The 15,770-nt window shown below is 50.7% G+C and overlaps 1 protein-coding gene across 1 annotated transcript in view; it reads right to left on the bottom strand.

Moving 5' to 3' along the window:
* Nucleotides 1–970: 970 nt before the first annotated feature.
* Nucleotides 971–15,770, bottom strand: part of SYNJ2 (synaptojanin 2) — a 91,127-nt gene continuing 76,327 nt past the window's right edge. Inside the window, 10 exon segments of the mRNA XM_023521103.1 lie at nucleotides 971–2,858; nucleotides 2,861–3,077; nucleotides 4,575–4,726; nucleotides 6,149–6,257; nucleotides 7,383–7,495; nucleotides 8,954–9,088; nucleotides 10,999–11,169; nucleotides 11,561–11,729; nucleotides 12,276–12,354; nucleotides 12,450–12,675. Of these exon segments, the coding sequence (XP_023376871.1) occupies nucleotides 2,362–2,858; nucleotides 2,861–3,077; nucleotides 4,575–4,726; nucleotides 6,149–6,257; nucleotides 7,383–7,495; nucleotides 8,954–9,088; nucleotides 10,999–11,169; nucleotides 11,561–11,729; nucleotides 12,276–12,354; nucleotides 12,450–12,675 (1,868 nt within the window). The 3' untranslated portion in view covers nucleotides 971–2,361.

Below are 15,770 nucleotides of genomic sequence, written 5' to 3' on the forward strand. Positions count from 1 at the left end.
GTCTTACAGAAAAGTCACGAAATAAACTGCAAGGTCGCAATGAAAAGCCCTGTGTGGAAGTGTCAAAGTAAAGTTAAAAATACAAAACCACAGAACGAAACCCCCAGCATGGCAGCGGCTCACTGTCGACTGACACCACTAACCCAGGAAACCCGCCGACTATTAAGCATCGATTTAAAAACAAGGCGATTCTAGTTGTCTTTTTTTAAGAGAACAGTGGTGGGAGAACCTGACACAGTATCAGCTCTAAGTCCCCTCTGTGTTGTTCACTAAACTTGAAAGCTCGCGATCGAATGATGTTTGTTCAATTCTTCATGTTAAACTACCTGTAACTTTTCTTGTGACCTGCCTCCCGAGGTCGGCATGATTCTGTGCTTTCTTACCATCGAATTCTTAAGAGCTGCTTGTGACGAGCGGCCATGTTAACGGAAATTCTGTTCTCTGTACCGTTTACCGGCTGTTGGCTTTTTAGCACAAAGAAGAAACCCCAAAGGCAGCCTGTTCCCAGCATTGCAAGCAACCGTTGTGGTTCTGCTTTTCCCCTGCTTTTCTGACTGGTGGTTACATAAATCTGCTTTCAAATTCACCTCCTTTTTGGTAGGAAAACAGGTTACAGAGGAAAGAGCACTTGAATTAAGAAATCTTCGCTTTCATTCCCAATCGTACCCTTAGTAGCAGTGTGAATCCCAGCAAATTATTAAACTTCTCCAAGCCTATCTAACGCATCTTGCTTGCTTTCTCCTCCTAACCCTTGCAAGGATTGTGTTGTTTACTTGTGTTAGAGAGAGGAAAATGACATGAAATGCTTCCTGCAGAAGATGTCCTAGTCACTGTGGGCCAGAAACACCATCTTTTGTGACTGGTCAACTACATGTATTCTGTTTATCTCTATGGGTCACCAATACCTTTTTCTTTATCAGTTTTCAGATGAAATGAGATAAACATGGTAGTTTTGTTTTTGAGTGCCAGATTTGAATAATCTACAGTGTATCTTGATAGTGGTGATGAGAAATAACTCTGAAATCCCAGAGGTCTGATAGGTAGAATGAGTGGTCTTCCCCAAGCGGTCACTGCCATCCTGACCATTAGAATTTAGTGCAGGAAGTCCCCAGTCACACTGAGTATAGCACGGAATCATCGTTGTATGATTCTATGAGACTTCCAAATACGGTATGTGACACGCTAAGATTCTGCCAGTGAATTTCTTATCAGCAAAAATATATTTGCTCCAAATGGACTCAGTTTTAAAATATATAACAGTATAGTGATGTCTTTTTAAATGATTAAATAGGTAAGAAGTGCTGTTGGAAATGTATAGAAAATGTATAGGTAAAAAAAAAATAAACCTAATAAACATGTAGATAAGCAAACCCAGAAATGCTATATAGGGACATGTGACATTTTGCTTCCTGAAGCTATATAGCCAGGCAGACCAGGCTAAAGCAGATATTCGTCCTGCTATAACAGAATCAAGAATGTGGGCCGGTGGGCCGTTCATATTTGTGCTTTTACCAGGCATAGGATATAAGGGAAAAAAGGAATCCACAAGGTTTCCTTTGATAGGGGATCGAGAGCGTATCAAAACAGGGCTAAGTGGCACACACCGGGGCTCAGGACTGGCAGCTTTTAGGACATGCGGCGTCTGAGACAGGGTGCAGGGGTCTCTAGCCGGTTTAAGCTCAGGCTACGCTAACGGTATATGCTTCAGAACCAAAACACTGTCGACACAGCCGCCTCACGGGCAAGGTTAACATACACGACGCACACAACATACGAGGGCTCACGAGGGAACAAACAGCGGCGTGCGCTCGTCGACCCCATGGCTGTGTCCAACTCTGATGTTTTTAGCCTGCTGTCAGAGGGCCAGGTACGGCTCTTAGTGGTCCCTGCCACCTCTCGGTGTAGCCCTTACTTAATGCATCTACCTCCAAGTGAGTCACCAAAACATTATTCCAAATCTGCAAAATACAAACAAAATTTAAAAATCACATACACACATATATTGAACAACCACTTAAAATTCGGTGGGAGAGAACTTCCTGGGCATTATCAGCCAGTTCCCGGCCCTGACAGCCACCCGCCGACTCTGACGGGCGGTTTCCCATAGCCCCGAGAGGAAACTCACAACGCACGAGTCTGGAGTGAAACAAATCTCGGTGGCTGCGTAATAATCTTATTGAATAAAAGACACAACTTTTGTGAACTGCACAGAGTCACAGGAGCACAAATGTTGTTTCAGTGTGCCTTTAAATGGATGTCCCATTTGACCGGGAGTCAAGGCCAATGGGCTTGGCCCTAGAAAGGGCCGCCTGAGGGAAGAAGGCACGCATTCTGCGGAGGGCGGCTGTCAGTGCTCCCCACTCATGTTCTCTCCAGTGGGTCAAACACCTGCAGCACCGTCCTCTGGTCCTTGTCACTGACTGCCACCCAGGGACCGAAGTCTTTGTGCCTGTGCTCTGGTGATGGCTCCTCGGCAGCTGTACCACTGACTTGCTGCGGGGCTGTATGTGCCTTTTCGAGGTGCCCGGACCCCGAGTCCAGGGGGTCAGAGCTCTTGGAAAGCCAGGCATTATTCAACAGTTTAGGGTGCTGCAGAAGGCTCCAGAAGGGATCTTGATAATCACCCAGAGCCGGGGCTGCCTCTGGCTTTGTCCCCTGGGGGCCATCGGTCTCGGAGCTTGCAGCTGACGCAGAGCCAAGGAAAGCCGATGGTGGAAAGAGAGCGCCCCCGTCAGGCTGGTGTGCGGGGGGACAGTTGCTGCTGCCGCCGCAGGCGAGGCCCTGGAGGAGCTGGCTGTCGGTCTGCAGAACCTGCAGGTGGAAGGCCGCGGGGGCCGACTTCTTCCTCCTCGGGGGGGCGGGACCTCCACGAGGGGCGTCGTGGCCACGGCAGGGGCATCGTATGGCTCTGGCTTTCCGACGCTTGGCCTCCTCTCGGCATCTCTCCCCGGCTGAAGTGTTCTTGGTTTGGGAACAGGAGGGACTGTCGCTAGAGGAGGAGTTTCGAGGCTTGTCTCCAAGGGCTTGATTGTAAAACGGGCAGCCTGTTGTCCAAACGGTTCTTCTGGTGACGTGGGCTGAGAAAAAACACGATAAAGAGTCTAAGTGAAAAGCCAGCACTGAGGGGGTGGCGATCAGAGAGCACTCACACAGTGTCAGCAGGAGAGTAGAGATGGGGCTCAGCGGACATTCTAGCAAATTCGAGATTTGAGAATGCCTGGGATGCGGAAATGCGGCCAGGTACGAAACAGCACAGGAGAAACACACATTTATCACGTAGTACCAGCAGGTCCAATGAAATATGAGTGGAAACTTTAAAACCGGAGTCACAGGGAATAATCTGAGACAGGGTTTCCTTCGTTACCTTAGGGAATGGGGTGATGCTCTCTCCTAATTAGAAGCGAACTTCTCAGAAACTCTGTGGCCGCAGCTTTGATAATTCACAGCAGCCCCGCGCTAGGCTGAAGTCACTTCCATTAATAATGTCATTAGGCTAATTTAAGGATTAATGGATGTACTTGTTCCTTGAATCTTTGATATTTAAATACAGAAGAATGGGGAACTTTACACACACACTTCCTTGGTTCTGATTCGCAACTATCACAAAGAAAACAATTGCACAGTACGAAAAGAAGCTTTTGTGATGAACCGGCTATCCACAGTTTAAGCATTGGCCTTTTGGTATTTCTTTTGGTTCTTTAGAAAACGAACAGCAAACACAGTCCGTTTTCCAGCATCCCCACTGTCGCTCCCCGTGCAGCGGGCTGAGAAACTGAGTCCATTTCTGCCCCTGGCTTTTAAGAGAAAAGACAAAGCGAGCCCAGGGCAGCGGAGGAGGAAAGAGGTCTGTTTTGCAAGCAGGCACGGGGAATGACAGATGCGACCAGCCACAGTGGACAGAGGAGACAAAGCGAGCTCCGTAAGAACGAGGCGCCAGAGGCACGGCTCACACTTCCACAGGCGGAAAAGCAGCGGTCATCTGCAATGACCAGCCAGGGTTACCGAGTGTCCGGTACCAGAACAACTGAGATCAAGCGGAAGATCCGGATGCCTCTAGAGGTGCCAGTCTTTGGGCTGCCACTGTCCTGACAAACTCATGTCTTTGCAGCAGCGAGCAAGGCTGAGAAGCTTGAGAGCGAGAGCAAAGCACAATCTGCAAGAAAAGTGGCGAGAGAAGCCGTCGAACCCCCAGCGCCCGAGGCCATTGCTGCTCCTTTGGGACTGGTTATCGTTCCTGTGATGCAGATCAAACCTGACCGCCTGACACCACGCGCACGCCACACAGACCACGCGCGGACGGGGACTAGAGGAGCACCTGGCATCGGGCCTCCCACAGCGGTTTGATGTGGGGACTTGACTAGGACACGTAGGAAGTGTCATGAGAAATTCCTGCTTTTTCTGCTCAGCTCGAGCCAGGACGTGGCGGGGATACAAAGCAGAGAGCTCTCGCCAAGCGTCCCCCTCAAGGATGGGCCGCCGTCGGGGACTCAGAGTGCGGACGGAGACAGACTTGGCGGAGACAAGATTCTCATCGAGCGACTCAGGAGCGAGGGGCTCACGCTACCCGGTCTTACCTTCCCGGTCCTCCTCAAGGTGGGCTTCTTGATGGCGGGGACTCTCGGGGCAGGCCGACGGGGCAGGCGCGGGGCCACCCCCGCCGCGGGGTCCGCTGTGGAGGGCGCTTGGTCCCCCAGGGCTGTGGCGCTCAGGGCTTCTCCTAGGGCGCCTGAAACATGCAGTGGCATGGCTGGCACAGGGGACGAGGCACATCGCTGCATGGCGTCATCTTCAGGCAGCCTACACTCCCAGGGTAACTTACTAATACAAAGCATTGCCCATTTCTAGAAAATTAATACTTGAGGGTTGTCAAGCCCAAACGACTAGGCTTGGCCCCCAGCTTCTCATGCCCACCTTCTCAACGGGGATGGTGAGCTGGTCCTCATGAGGGTCAGTGACGCCCTGACCACACGTGCAAAACTTTATGTGCACGTACGTTTGTTTCTCAGGGGAGATGACCCAAAACCCTCAAAATCTCGGCAGGGCCAATGACCAAAGAAACTCGAAGCCAAACCTCTCCTAACTTCAATATCTATAGAACTTTTTAAAAAATTACAATACAATTCACATACCACAAAATAGACCTTTTAAAGAATACAATTTGAGGTTTTTAGTGTATTCGCTAAAGTGCAGCTATCACCACTAATTCAAACACATCTTTACCACCCTAAAAAGAAAACCTACACATACCCACAGCAGTGACTCCCCAGCCCTCTCCAGCCCCCCAAAACCATCATAACGCTCTGTCTCTGTAGATTTGCCTGTTCTTGGTATTTCATATTTATATGGTCTGTTTTGTGTTTTCTTTCACTTAGCATACCGTTTTTAAGATTCACCCATGATATAGCATGTATTAGCACTCCATTCTTTTTTATGGCTAAATAATATTCCATTGTATGGTTACATCACATTTCAACCATTTATCAGTTGACAGACACTTGAGTTGTTACATATGATTGTATTTTTTAAAATAAAAAGTACTTTTAAATGGATTTTAAAAACCACTTGCGATGATATTATCCTACAACAGTATTTTGCAACCTCTTAACTTACGCCCTCCTTAAATGTGACTTAAAAATTCCAAATAAATTTAATATCCTGACTAAAAACAAATCGGGCAATTGTAATTGTATATGGCTATTCAGCTGGCATCATCTCCCCTCTCCAAAATAAAAAGAAAAACCAAAAAAATGTTAGCTACCAGGGATTTTGAAGGCATGGGGAAGACTCCAAGGTAAAATATGGTTTAAATGGGTTAAGTGAAGAAATGGCAATAAAAATTAACAGGCAGCGTGGCAGAGAAGAGGTCCCTCTCCGCCTGACAATAAATAACCTATAATTGCTGGTGACTTAAAAAGTAGAGTTCGTGCCTCCAACAGGGTTATTTTTACATACTTACTGAATTTTAAATGTATAATTTTAAACGGAGAATAAATCTTAGTAGCGGAATTTTATAAGATGTTGCTAAAGGGTCCTTTCGTTTAATACCACATTCGGGAAAGAAAAACAAAGCCACGTTCTCGTCTAGGCCCCTTTTAGAAGGAAGGCGGAAGCGAAGGAGGGTGGATGGAGAGCCCCAGGTCACACGCACCTCCTCTGGCTTCCAGGAGACATCGGATGGCTGCTTCCGCCTCCTGAGCGTTGGTAGTTTTGATCTGCTTGACATTATAAGGTTTACTGATCCCAGTCCTAGCTTTGGGCTTGGGGACAGAATGAGGAAGAGAAGTGTAAAACACAGGCAGAAAAACAGCCTCACCTGGCGTGTTCACTGCCCACTGTCTGTACGCGAGATTTACAGAGCTCCATCAGACGGTGATTAAAACAAACTCCTTCCTAGACCGTGTCCCTCAAGCCTTCCCCCGCCCCCCCGGGAACACTCGCATTCCAAGAAGAGAAATGCAGTGCTATGTAGAGCTGCTGACCCTCGGTCTCCCAAACTGGGTGGGTTTTGCAATGTGGACAAGCCATTGTCTAACTTCATTTCGACAGCCAGGAAAGAGCCAGAAAGTACATCAGAGGCCATGCCTTCCATGGCCCAGCCGAGCTATTAAAAACCTTCCGGAAATATGCTTCTGCCTCTTCGCCTTTCTACCTTTTCACCCAAACCTCTGGGTTGCCTGATGACCTGCCCTCATTCCTGTAAACCGCTGATGTCTCGTCAACGCCCTGCTCCTCCTCTGAATGCGTGAGCCTCTGGCCCAGCTCGCCGCACCTCCAGGGAGATTCCAGCTTCCACCCAGCACTCCGGCTTCTCCCCGCCACCCCACCTCGATTCCATCGGCCTTCACCTACTGTCTCTAGCGGCTCACTGCCACCCTCTGGAACCTGCCACCTCTAAAACCCCAATGATTGTTATTACCCGTGTCCCCACTGCGTCCTGAGGCCCATCAGATCTCTTTTTAGCCTCTTCTCTTAGCTGACCTGATGCCAGAATGAGCATCATTTTGTCTAAAAAACAGATCTGAATTTCTCTGGTTTTCGCTTCCACCAAGCACCACCCTAGGCACCAAGGTCAATGCCAACTATCGGAAGAGAGAAGCCAATAAGTCTGGAGACCAACGATCCCATCACACAGGGACACTTGGAATTTCAGCAAACGTGAATTTTCTGACGCCTTGTATGACCATCTAAAAGCCCACAAAGGACCTGCCACTGAGTCACAGGGTTTGAGGATGACCTGGTAGACAGGTAGAGGGCTAAAGAGATAGAAATCTATTCATTCACCGAAAAGAGGTGATCCCGTGACTGCAGGGGCTGAGGATGAAGCACGGGGCCAACCCCCTAGGATAGAATGCCCCCCGTTTCGCTTTGAGCTGAGTACTCACCGCCTGCTGAGGCGCCCCTGGCAGAAGCTTTGCCGTCTGCAAAATTGAGTATTGCCCGTGGGTCCCGGAGGAGATGGACACGTCCGAGGCCGACTTTTTCACCATTAAACCAGCTGTGAAAACCAACAAGGGCAGAGTCTCAACCGCAGGGACATCACCAGCGGCTCGGAGGCGGGTCCCCAGCCTGCCGAGAGCCGGGGGGATGAGGGCGCAGATGCCATTAGGGTGCACGTGGCCCTCACCAAGGCGCTACCGAGTGTTTCCGGTTCTCTGACGACTTTTGCCTGTTAGTCTGGATTCTCTGGAGAAGCATTATTTGAATGAGGATTTTAGTCTAACGTCCTGGGAGGTCCACATCTGACATAAAAGTCAATTCATTTTTAGGTGGTTTAAAACACTCTGTTACTAGGACCAAAATTTTTAAATGTTTTGTGGACAAATCAAAAAATCCCAAAGCAGGAGAATAATCTACATTGTTATACCTGCAGCTATTCACAAATCATGTTCTTGAACATTTAATGACACAGACCTCGGATGAAAGACAAATGACCAAATAAAATGGATACCAATTTTGTAAAAAAAAAAAAAAAAAGAAAAAGAAAAAATTGCCTGTAGATATAGATATATAATTAGAGAAAGGCTGAGAGTCTTTTGATCAACAGCTGTGATGTATAGGTAGTCAAATGAAATTAAAACCTTTGTTCTTCATATTTTCTGTAAAATTTCTACAAAAATATGACATAATTTAAAATTTTCTGAGTATCAACTCAGAAAATTTAAAAATATGCTTAAAAAATCATGTGCTCTGGCTTGCCATCAATTACTATTATGATGTAAGCCAACTTGAACCCCATTAGAAATACAGGCTTAGGAAAATCTATGCCTAATTGTCACATTTGCGGGGGTTGGGGGTAGAAGTAACAGCAGAGGTAACTGGAAACTGATCAGGAGCACGTTATTAATGAAAATTTGACGGGTGAAGCATTATTTTTTGAGGAGCCAGGAAGGAAAGCGCTGCCTTGTGAGACCCAGGCTGGGAGAGTTTGTCCAGGGGCTGGAGGATGCCCCGGCCCAGGACTCACAGACAGGAAGCCATCTGGTTAGAGGTAGTCAAATGCAAGTTAGTCACCTTGCAAGTTAGTGCACCTGGGCTTACTTAGTAGCGAGGGCTGGCTGCAGCCAAGGAGAGAGGATCCTGAAAGACGCTGCGGGTGGGGGTGGGGGAGGGAGGAGCTTAACAAGCCCCTTGCCGCAACCCCCCCCCCCCCCCCCCCCCGGGCCCAGGCTTCCGGTCTCTAAGGCGTTGAACAGAAAGCAGCTTCAAGCCAAGCACAGCTGCGGGAGGACCAAGGGCAGCTTTATCGAGGGGTCGTTTAATTTGCCGCGAGAAACACAACTGTATCTCTGATATCAAACACATCATGGACTGAAGACAAGAAGCCCAAAGAAGGCGAAGGGCATGGTGGGGACTCGAAGGCTAAGTAGAAGGTGATCTAGAGCCATTTGTTCAGTAGCAGGAAATATGCAATTATTCCCAGCAGGCGTGGAAGGCCAAAGCAGCAAAGTCTTACTTGGAGGGGGCGGCCTCTGCGGTGGGTGCGGTGGCCGAGGCCTGCTGGGGACCGACAGAGACCTACTTGGAGAACGGTGGCGGAAGTCCCCGACAGCTTCCAGCTCCTGCTTTAACTCCGCCAGGTCGGCATCATCTGGAGGACACGGCGGAGCGTGAACGAGGGGGTCGGGGTCGGGCTGAGGGGTGCACAGAGCCACCTGTGCCAGGAGGAGCTTCTGCGGGACGGCTGAGGTGTCCCCGTGTGCTGGCACGGGGGGTAGGGGGAGGACACCTGGTGCCTGCTTGGGACAGTCAATGAACCCTGGACAAGGTTTGTTGCTCAGACACGAGAGGCACCGACACATTCTGGAGCGTAGGCGTGTTTCCCTCTGAAATAATCACGCCCACCACACGGAGCGAGGGGACAGTGACAACCGGAGCCCCCCATGGAAGTCCTCACTCTTACACCCGACAACTGTTCTGGAAGCGGAGAACAGTCTCCCTTCTCTGCCAGCAGGGCGGCAAGCCCCAGTATGTGGTGTCCCAGCTTGCTCGCGCCCAGTGCCAGCTCCTCCATAAGTGCTCGCCGCCCTCGCCCGTCCTGTCAGAGCCTTCCGAGGCTGCGCGGCACGAGGGGTGACCGCTTCTGCTGTATCACGCACATGTGTGTTACACACACAGTCAGGACACGTTTAGGTCTTCCTTCTCTCTCACCCCACGGCACAGACACTCCCTCACATCCACAGCTCCACCGCCTGTGACATGAGGCTGATCTAGGAGAAGCAGGGGTTCTCCTTCTAATGGGAATGCTTGAACCCCATGGGGTGAATACGGCTCAATGCCCCCTGCCCCCCACTCTAATCTTCATTCAAAGAGGCATCTGCTCTCACGTCCGCTCTTCCCCAGAGAGGGGCATGATGGCCACCCTGGAGAAAGGGGCCGCCTCTTTTCAGGGGAGCACATCCCTCCAGCCACCTCGCCTCGAGAGCAGGACCCCTCTGCATGTGCAGAGCGCAGAACCCCCTCAGCATGCCAGCAAAGGCTGCTGGTCGGGTATCGGGCAGCAGTGCCCCAGCCTCACTGTCTCAGTCCCCCGGGGAGCTCCCCGAAGCGCCAGATTCCAGGGCCTGGCCTACCCCGCCAAATTCGCACCTCCGTGATGGGACTCAGCAACCTGCAAGTTCAAAGGCTCCTGAAGGGTCACCCAGCCAGGCTACTGACCAGCGTTGGGGCCGCTATACAGTCCAAGGGCTTGGGTGCTTTTGTACCTCCCCTGGGTAGCATTTTAATTCACTTTCACGCCTGTTCTGTTTTCAGCCCCAGTTCAAAGGGTCCTGACACCTGGCTAAGCTCCTGCTCCTGCTCCTGCTAGTGACAGTTCTCCAACAGAGAAGACGATGGCCAGCAGCTGGAAGGCACTCGTGGCTGTGGATGGAACGGCACCAGAGTCTCATGCTGAAATACAGGCTCCCCCACGACCCAGCTCACATAATGCGGACGGGTTTTAAAACTCATTCAGTAGAGTCACTACTATGCCATGTGATCTAGGCACGTGCAGTTCCATCCACAGGACTTTCCGTCCCTCTTAAGTCTACAGTGATATAATGATGCTAAGGGATAACGTTGTATGTTGCATACACTTATGAAACGTGTGAACTTATTCACGTATAACAATGTGTTAAGAAGGTAACGACACAACAGCAACTCGGAGGTAGATCCTGAGCATATGTCTCTTATGGGACTGACTGAGAAAACTTTTGGCGAGGATAAACAATCACAAATGTAGAAGCAGATCAGAGCCGTGGCCATCTGAAGACACACGGGGATTGTGGTGACTCTGGGATGCTGCGGCGGCACCGGTAGCTGCGAAAATAGCACAAATCGCTAGAGAATAAACAGGGTGGTGGCAGCCGAAGCCTTCGCAGAGCCCAGAGTCCACCGCCTGCCACGCCGTGTCGTTTCAGCGCTCACACGGGATGGGGACACCTGTCCGCGGGCGTTACGCACGGCCGCCCAGCGAGCGCTCAGGGCGGCGGCTCTTTCGAGAAGGAAGGGCCACGCTACCTTTGTAGGTCGGCTGCTGCTGCTTTTTGGTTAGCGCAGGTGACTTGCTGGGAGGTGCTGCGGCCGTGGAGCCGGGGGCCTCGGACAGGTCCTCTCCCCCCAGCTCACTGTCTGAGACCACAGGCTGACTCAGCTCATCCAAATAGTCATCGTCATCTTCGAGAATATCCCCTTGGGGAAGGAAATGAGTCACAGCAAACAATTAGTGTGAGACGGCACAGCCTTCCACCGCTGGGTCCGTTTCAACACGGGCCATGGGCACCCATGTGTCATCTGGGATGGGACCCGAATTCCATTCATGCCTGGGATGAGGACCAAGCCCATAGCCCTGACATCCTCAAATCCACGATTTTTAACGTAATTTTACACGTCTCCAGTTCCTATTTACCATTTCCTGCATCATATACATGAATACTGCCCAGCTCACCACACGGAACAGACCCACCATCACCTTTTCCAGGCTGGGTCTCAGAAGGGATCTTGACCCCCCACGGCCATTGCTGGGAGAACCGCCTGCCCGCCTCACCATACCGACGCCTGAGGATGCCTCAGAGTTACTCGCCTTCTGACTCGTAGTCTAAGCTCGTGAAGTCGAAGTTCTCCTCCAGCAAACAGGAACTGGCCGTGGGCGACACGGAGGGCAAGCTGTCCCGCTTTCGAATGATCTCCTCCTGCAAACCTTTCAGCCAGTCCTTGGTCTTCGGTCGGATCTTCACTGCCCTGCCTTTCACCTGTGAGGGAGCGCAGCCAACTGAGAATGACACAGGAGCCAGACAACCCCCTTGGGTCCCCAAACTTCGGTCTCGCTCAAACTCATGCATCAGGAGCCAGACTGATCCTCACATCTGCCGTGAAAAATGAAGGACCCAGACTTCGGCCAGGCTCACATTTGCTCTACATGAAAGTGGAGCTGTCATCTCTAGCTTTTCATTCCCTGTGACTTTAAAATCAGGATGTTATCAAAAACGGTAACTCCCTGTGGGACGCGTGTTTCAAAACACACACTATGAAGGGAAAAATGGCAGCAGTTGCCCCAGGAGGCGCGCGCACAGACTCTGTAACTCAGTGGGAGTCGTCCCCTAAGACTCGCTCTTCCTCCTGAGTCTTTCAAGTGGCCAGGGCTGGACATTAGACGTCTCAGGGAAGACGCCAGAATGAAGAGCCCTAGCCCCTGCCCTCATGTGGCACCTCTAAAGGCACAACACGATCCAGTGAAAGGACAAGAACACCCGGGGGGTTGAGGAGCCCCCGCTCCGCGGTGGCCGAGCACGACTCACCTTCATGCCGTCCACATCCAGGACGTTGAGAGCCGAGTGACTGTCTGCAAAAGTCACCAGCATCTGCCCTTGGTTGATCCTGGAATAAAGGCGTAAGGCAAGTCCACCTCACGAGCGACTCGGCAGGCCCCACGGGCCCGCGCCAGAGCCCACGCCAGCAGGGACAGTGGCTACCTGACGAGGACGATCGTCCCGTAGTTCCCCAAGGTCTGCATGAGCTCCGTGCGCACGTCCTCAGGAAACTCGTTCTTCTCCTCCGAGGTTGGCGACTGGAGGTTGACGACCACGGTGGCATCCAGGGGACCCTGGAAAGAGGACACTTCCTGGAACACCCTCTCCCGAGCACCCACGTCAACTTCTTGGACTTCCACCTCCACGATCGCCAGCACGGGTCTGCGTTAGACACGGAGGGAAGACGGGCAACGGTTAACTGGGACGTGACGGCTACGCAGCACCCCCCACCCCCAGTCCCCAGAGCCGTGCTGCAAACAGGATGCGGCCCCAGCACGGACACCTGCAGCCTTGCTGATCTGTCTCAGGGACTGAAGTCTTCATCTTGCCCCAATCTTAGTACTATCTTTGCTTTTTTTTTTTTTTAATCTAAGGATGCATTGAGAGGACACGACCAACCATCAGCACAGATTTTGTGTGTGGTCATCACCAGCACTGATGACCACGTAGGGAAGCAGGCACCCCACCTCTGCTGAGGGTCGAGCTTTTCGGAGGACTACTTGGCAATGTGTGTTAGGAATCGCAAAAACGCTCATCTCTTTTGACCTGCTGATCTCAATTCTAGGACTTTGTTCTAAGGAGCTGACCGGAGATTCCAACCAAGATTCATGCACAAGGCTGATCACTACCACCCTGCTGATGGGGGTGGGGGGTGGGGGGACAAGCTAACTGTTCATTAACAGGAAAACAGTTAAGTTATGACGCAGCCATATGAGAACACGCTATGTGCTCATTCAGACTAACTTGGTAGAAACCTATTTGACGTACAAAGGAGAACAGATCCGCAGGAAATAATGCAGTCATTATTGTAATTTCGATATAGGGATGGGTTTGCTCTACTTACAAAAAAGTTAGAAAATCCTTTCTTATGAAGATTATATAACATTGAAGACCTTTACAATACAATAGTAAATGGAAGTAAAACACAACGCAAAAAAGTACATGACACGGTGGCAACCTTTAAAACTAGGGGATGCTGTAAAAATTAAGAGGTATGGGAGATAATATCAGTAGTGCGCCCCGCAAACGTTTCTATTTTTGCATCCAGAAGCAAGGAAAAGGAAGATGGGGGGAAAATCTGACCCAGGGATGCGGATTGAGGGTTTTTCCAAACTTCTTTGAGCAGAAAACCTTTTCGGTTTTCTGGGGAGAAGGGGAGCGTCTCCGATGAAGCAGGAGCAGGCAGTGCCATTCGCCCAGTGACAGAAAGGAACGGGCTACTGACACACACAACACGGGCTGGCTCTCCGGAGAATTCTCAGTGAAAAAGCCAGTCCCCCATTGTGGATTCCATTTATCATTCTTGAAATCACAAACGATGCAAAGGGTGAGAAAGATCAGGGGTTGGCAGAGGTGAGGATGGAGGGGGAGGGAAATGCGTCCGGCTACGAAGAAACAACACGAGACCCCTGTGGTGACAGAAATGCTCTGTATCTTGACTATGTTGGTGTCCACATCCTGGTGTGACCCCATACTACAGGTTTAGGGGGTCTTACCACTGGGGGGGGACGGGGTAAATGGTACCAGGGTCACGTGAATCTATAATTACTTGCAGTAAGAAAAAAAATGACGACAGTTCACATGCTAAAATCCTAATTTTCTGATACACGTTTCACATCTCTAAGCGTGCATGCAGGTGACACACACTGCCAACGGGTTAACGTCTGTATGTAGAAATGTCTAACGTACATGGAAAATGCAGGGGAAAGACACCTAACTAAGCATCGCCAGACACTGTCTTAGGGGGCGGGACTAGGGTATCTTGCTCGTTTATGTATATTTTTTCCTAACTGTAACATGACGTTCGGCTTTTGTAATTAGAAAAAAACAATAAGTGTCTAAGATGCATCTCAAACCACCGTGGCCAAGTCTGCACTTCCCTGTCTTCCCAGCCGAGTAAATGCTATTCCGTCTTTCCTGTCGCTCAGGTCCCAAACCCTGGAGTCACCGTCATCTGCTCTCTCTCTCACATCCGCTACATCCATCAGCCAATTCTGTCCGCTTTCAACATCTACCCCAAACCCAGCCACGCCTCACCACGCGACCTACGACCTCCTGGCGCAGAGTCAGCACCGCTTCCTCCCGCCCGTCCTGCCCTAGCTTCCTCCCCGGCCCCCTGGAGCCTGTCATACCCCGGTCACTCAGCTCCCAGTAAAATCCGGCCCACGAGGTTCCAACGAGTCTGCCCTTCTCGCTCATCTTGTCTCGTCTCCTCATGACGCTGCCCTTCACTCTTTTCTCTCCGGCCTCCCCGTTCTCCGACTCGGGACAGTCGGCTGCCCCGCTGCCCGCCCTGATGTCCACACGGCGCACGCTCTTTCCTTCCGGTCTCGGCCCCAACGCCACCTCCTCAGAGGGGCCTTCCCTGAGCACGGGGTAGAACAGCACCGACCGCTTGTCTGACCCCTACCACCACCCTTTTTTTCTTTCATAGTACTTTTATTTGTTTCCTGTCTGTCCTCACTAGAAAATTCCATGAGACCATGGTCTCCTCTGTTTTGTTCACGGCTTATCCTCAGTGCCAGGAACAGGGCCTGGAGATAAGCGCCCCCCCAATAAACTGTGGTGAAGGGAACGCTTCTAAATACACTTCCTGAACCTGAAAGTCAAACATCTGAAGATTTTCCGAGGCTCACTTACAACGAGGCAAATATTCTACATTTGCAACCATAGGTTTCTAAAGAATTTAGCAGTATCTAAAGATTTAGACGTAGTGGCTGACCACTAACTGTTCACCACCCACTCTTAGTTTTAGTGGCAGATATGGGGAGATCAAACTCCTCCTGTCTACGCCCTCAAACGCCATCCTTTAAAAGATGTCTATAACAGCGGTCCCCAACTTCTCTGGCACCAGGGACCGGTGCTCCCATGAGAATCTACTGCTTGAGGATCTGAGGCGGAGCTGAGGCGGTGGTGCCGGCTCTGGGGAGCAGCTGCAAACACAGATGAAGCTTTGCTCACCAGTCCATCGCTCACCTCCTGTTGTGCGGCCTGGTTCCTAACAGGCTATGGACCAGTCCTGGTCCACAGCCCAGGGGTTGGGGACCCTTCTTCTATGAGACGAATCTCCCTCTGTGGAGGGTCCCAGTGCTTGTGGGCTGACAGACCTCCACTGCCTGTGTTCCATCCGCAATGCATGACACACAAGCTAAGCCAACAGCTTAACCTGTTTAAAAACCCTGAAACCCTATGGTGTTTTTAATAAAACATTAGAAAAAAACACATTCATCAATAGATGAATGGGCAAATTCCATGGATCTATTT

Source organism: Pteropus vampyrus, unplaced genomic scaffold (assembly GCF_000151845.1).
Source record: "Pteropus vampyrus isolate Shadow unplaced genomic scaffold, Pvam_2.0 Scaffold292, whole genome shotgun sequence".
NCBI classification, from domain to species: domain Eukaryota; kingdom Metazoa; phylum Chordata; class Mammalia; order Chiroptera; family Pteropodidae; genus Pteropus; species Pteropus vampyrus.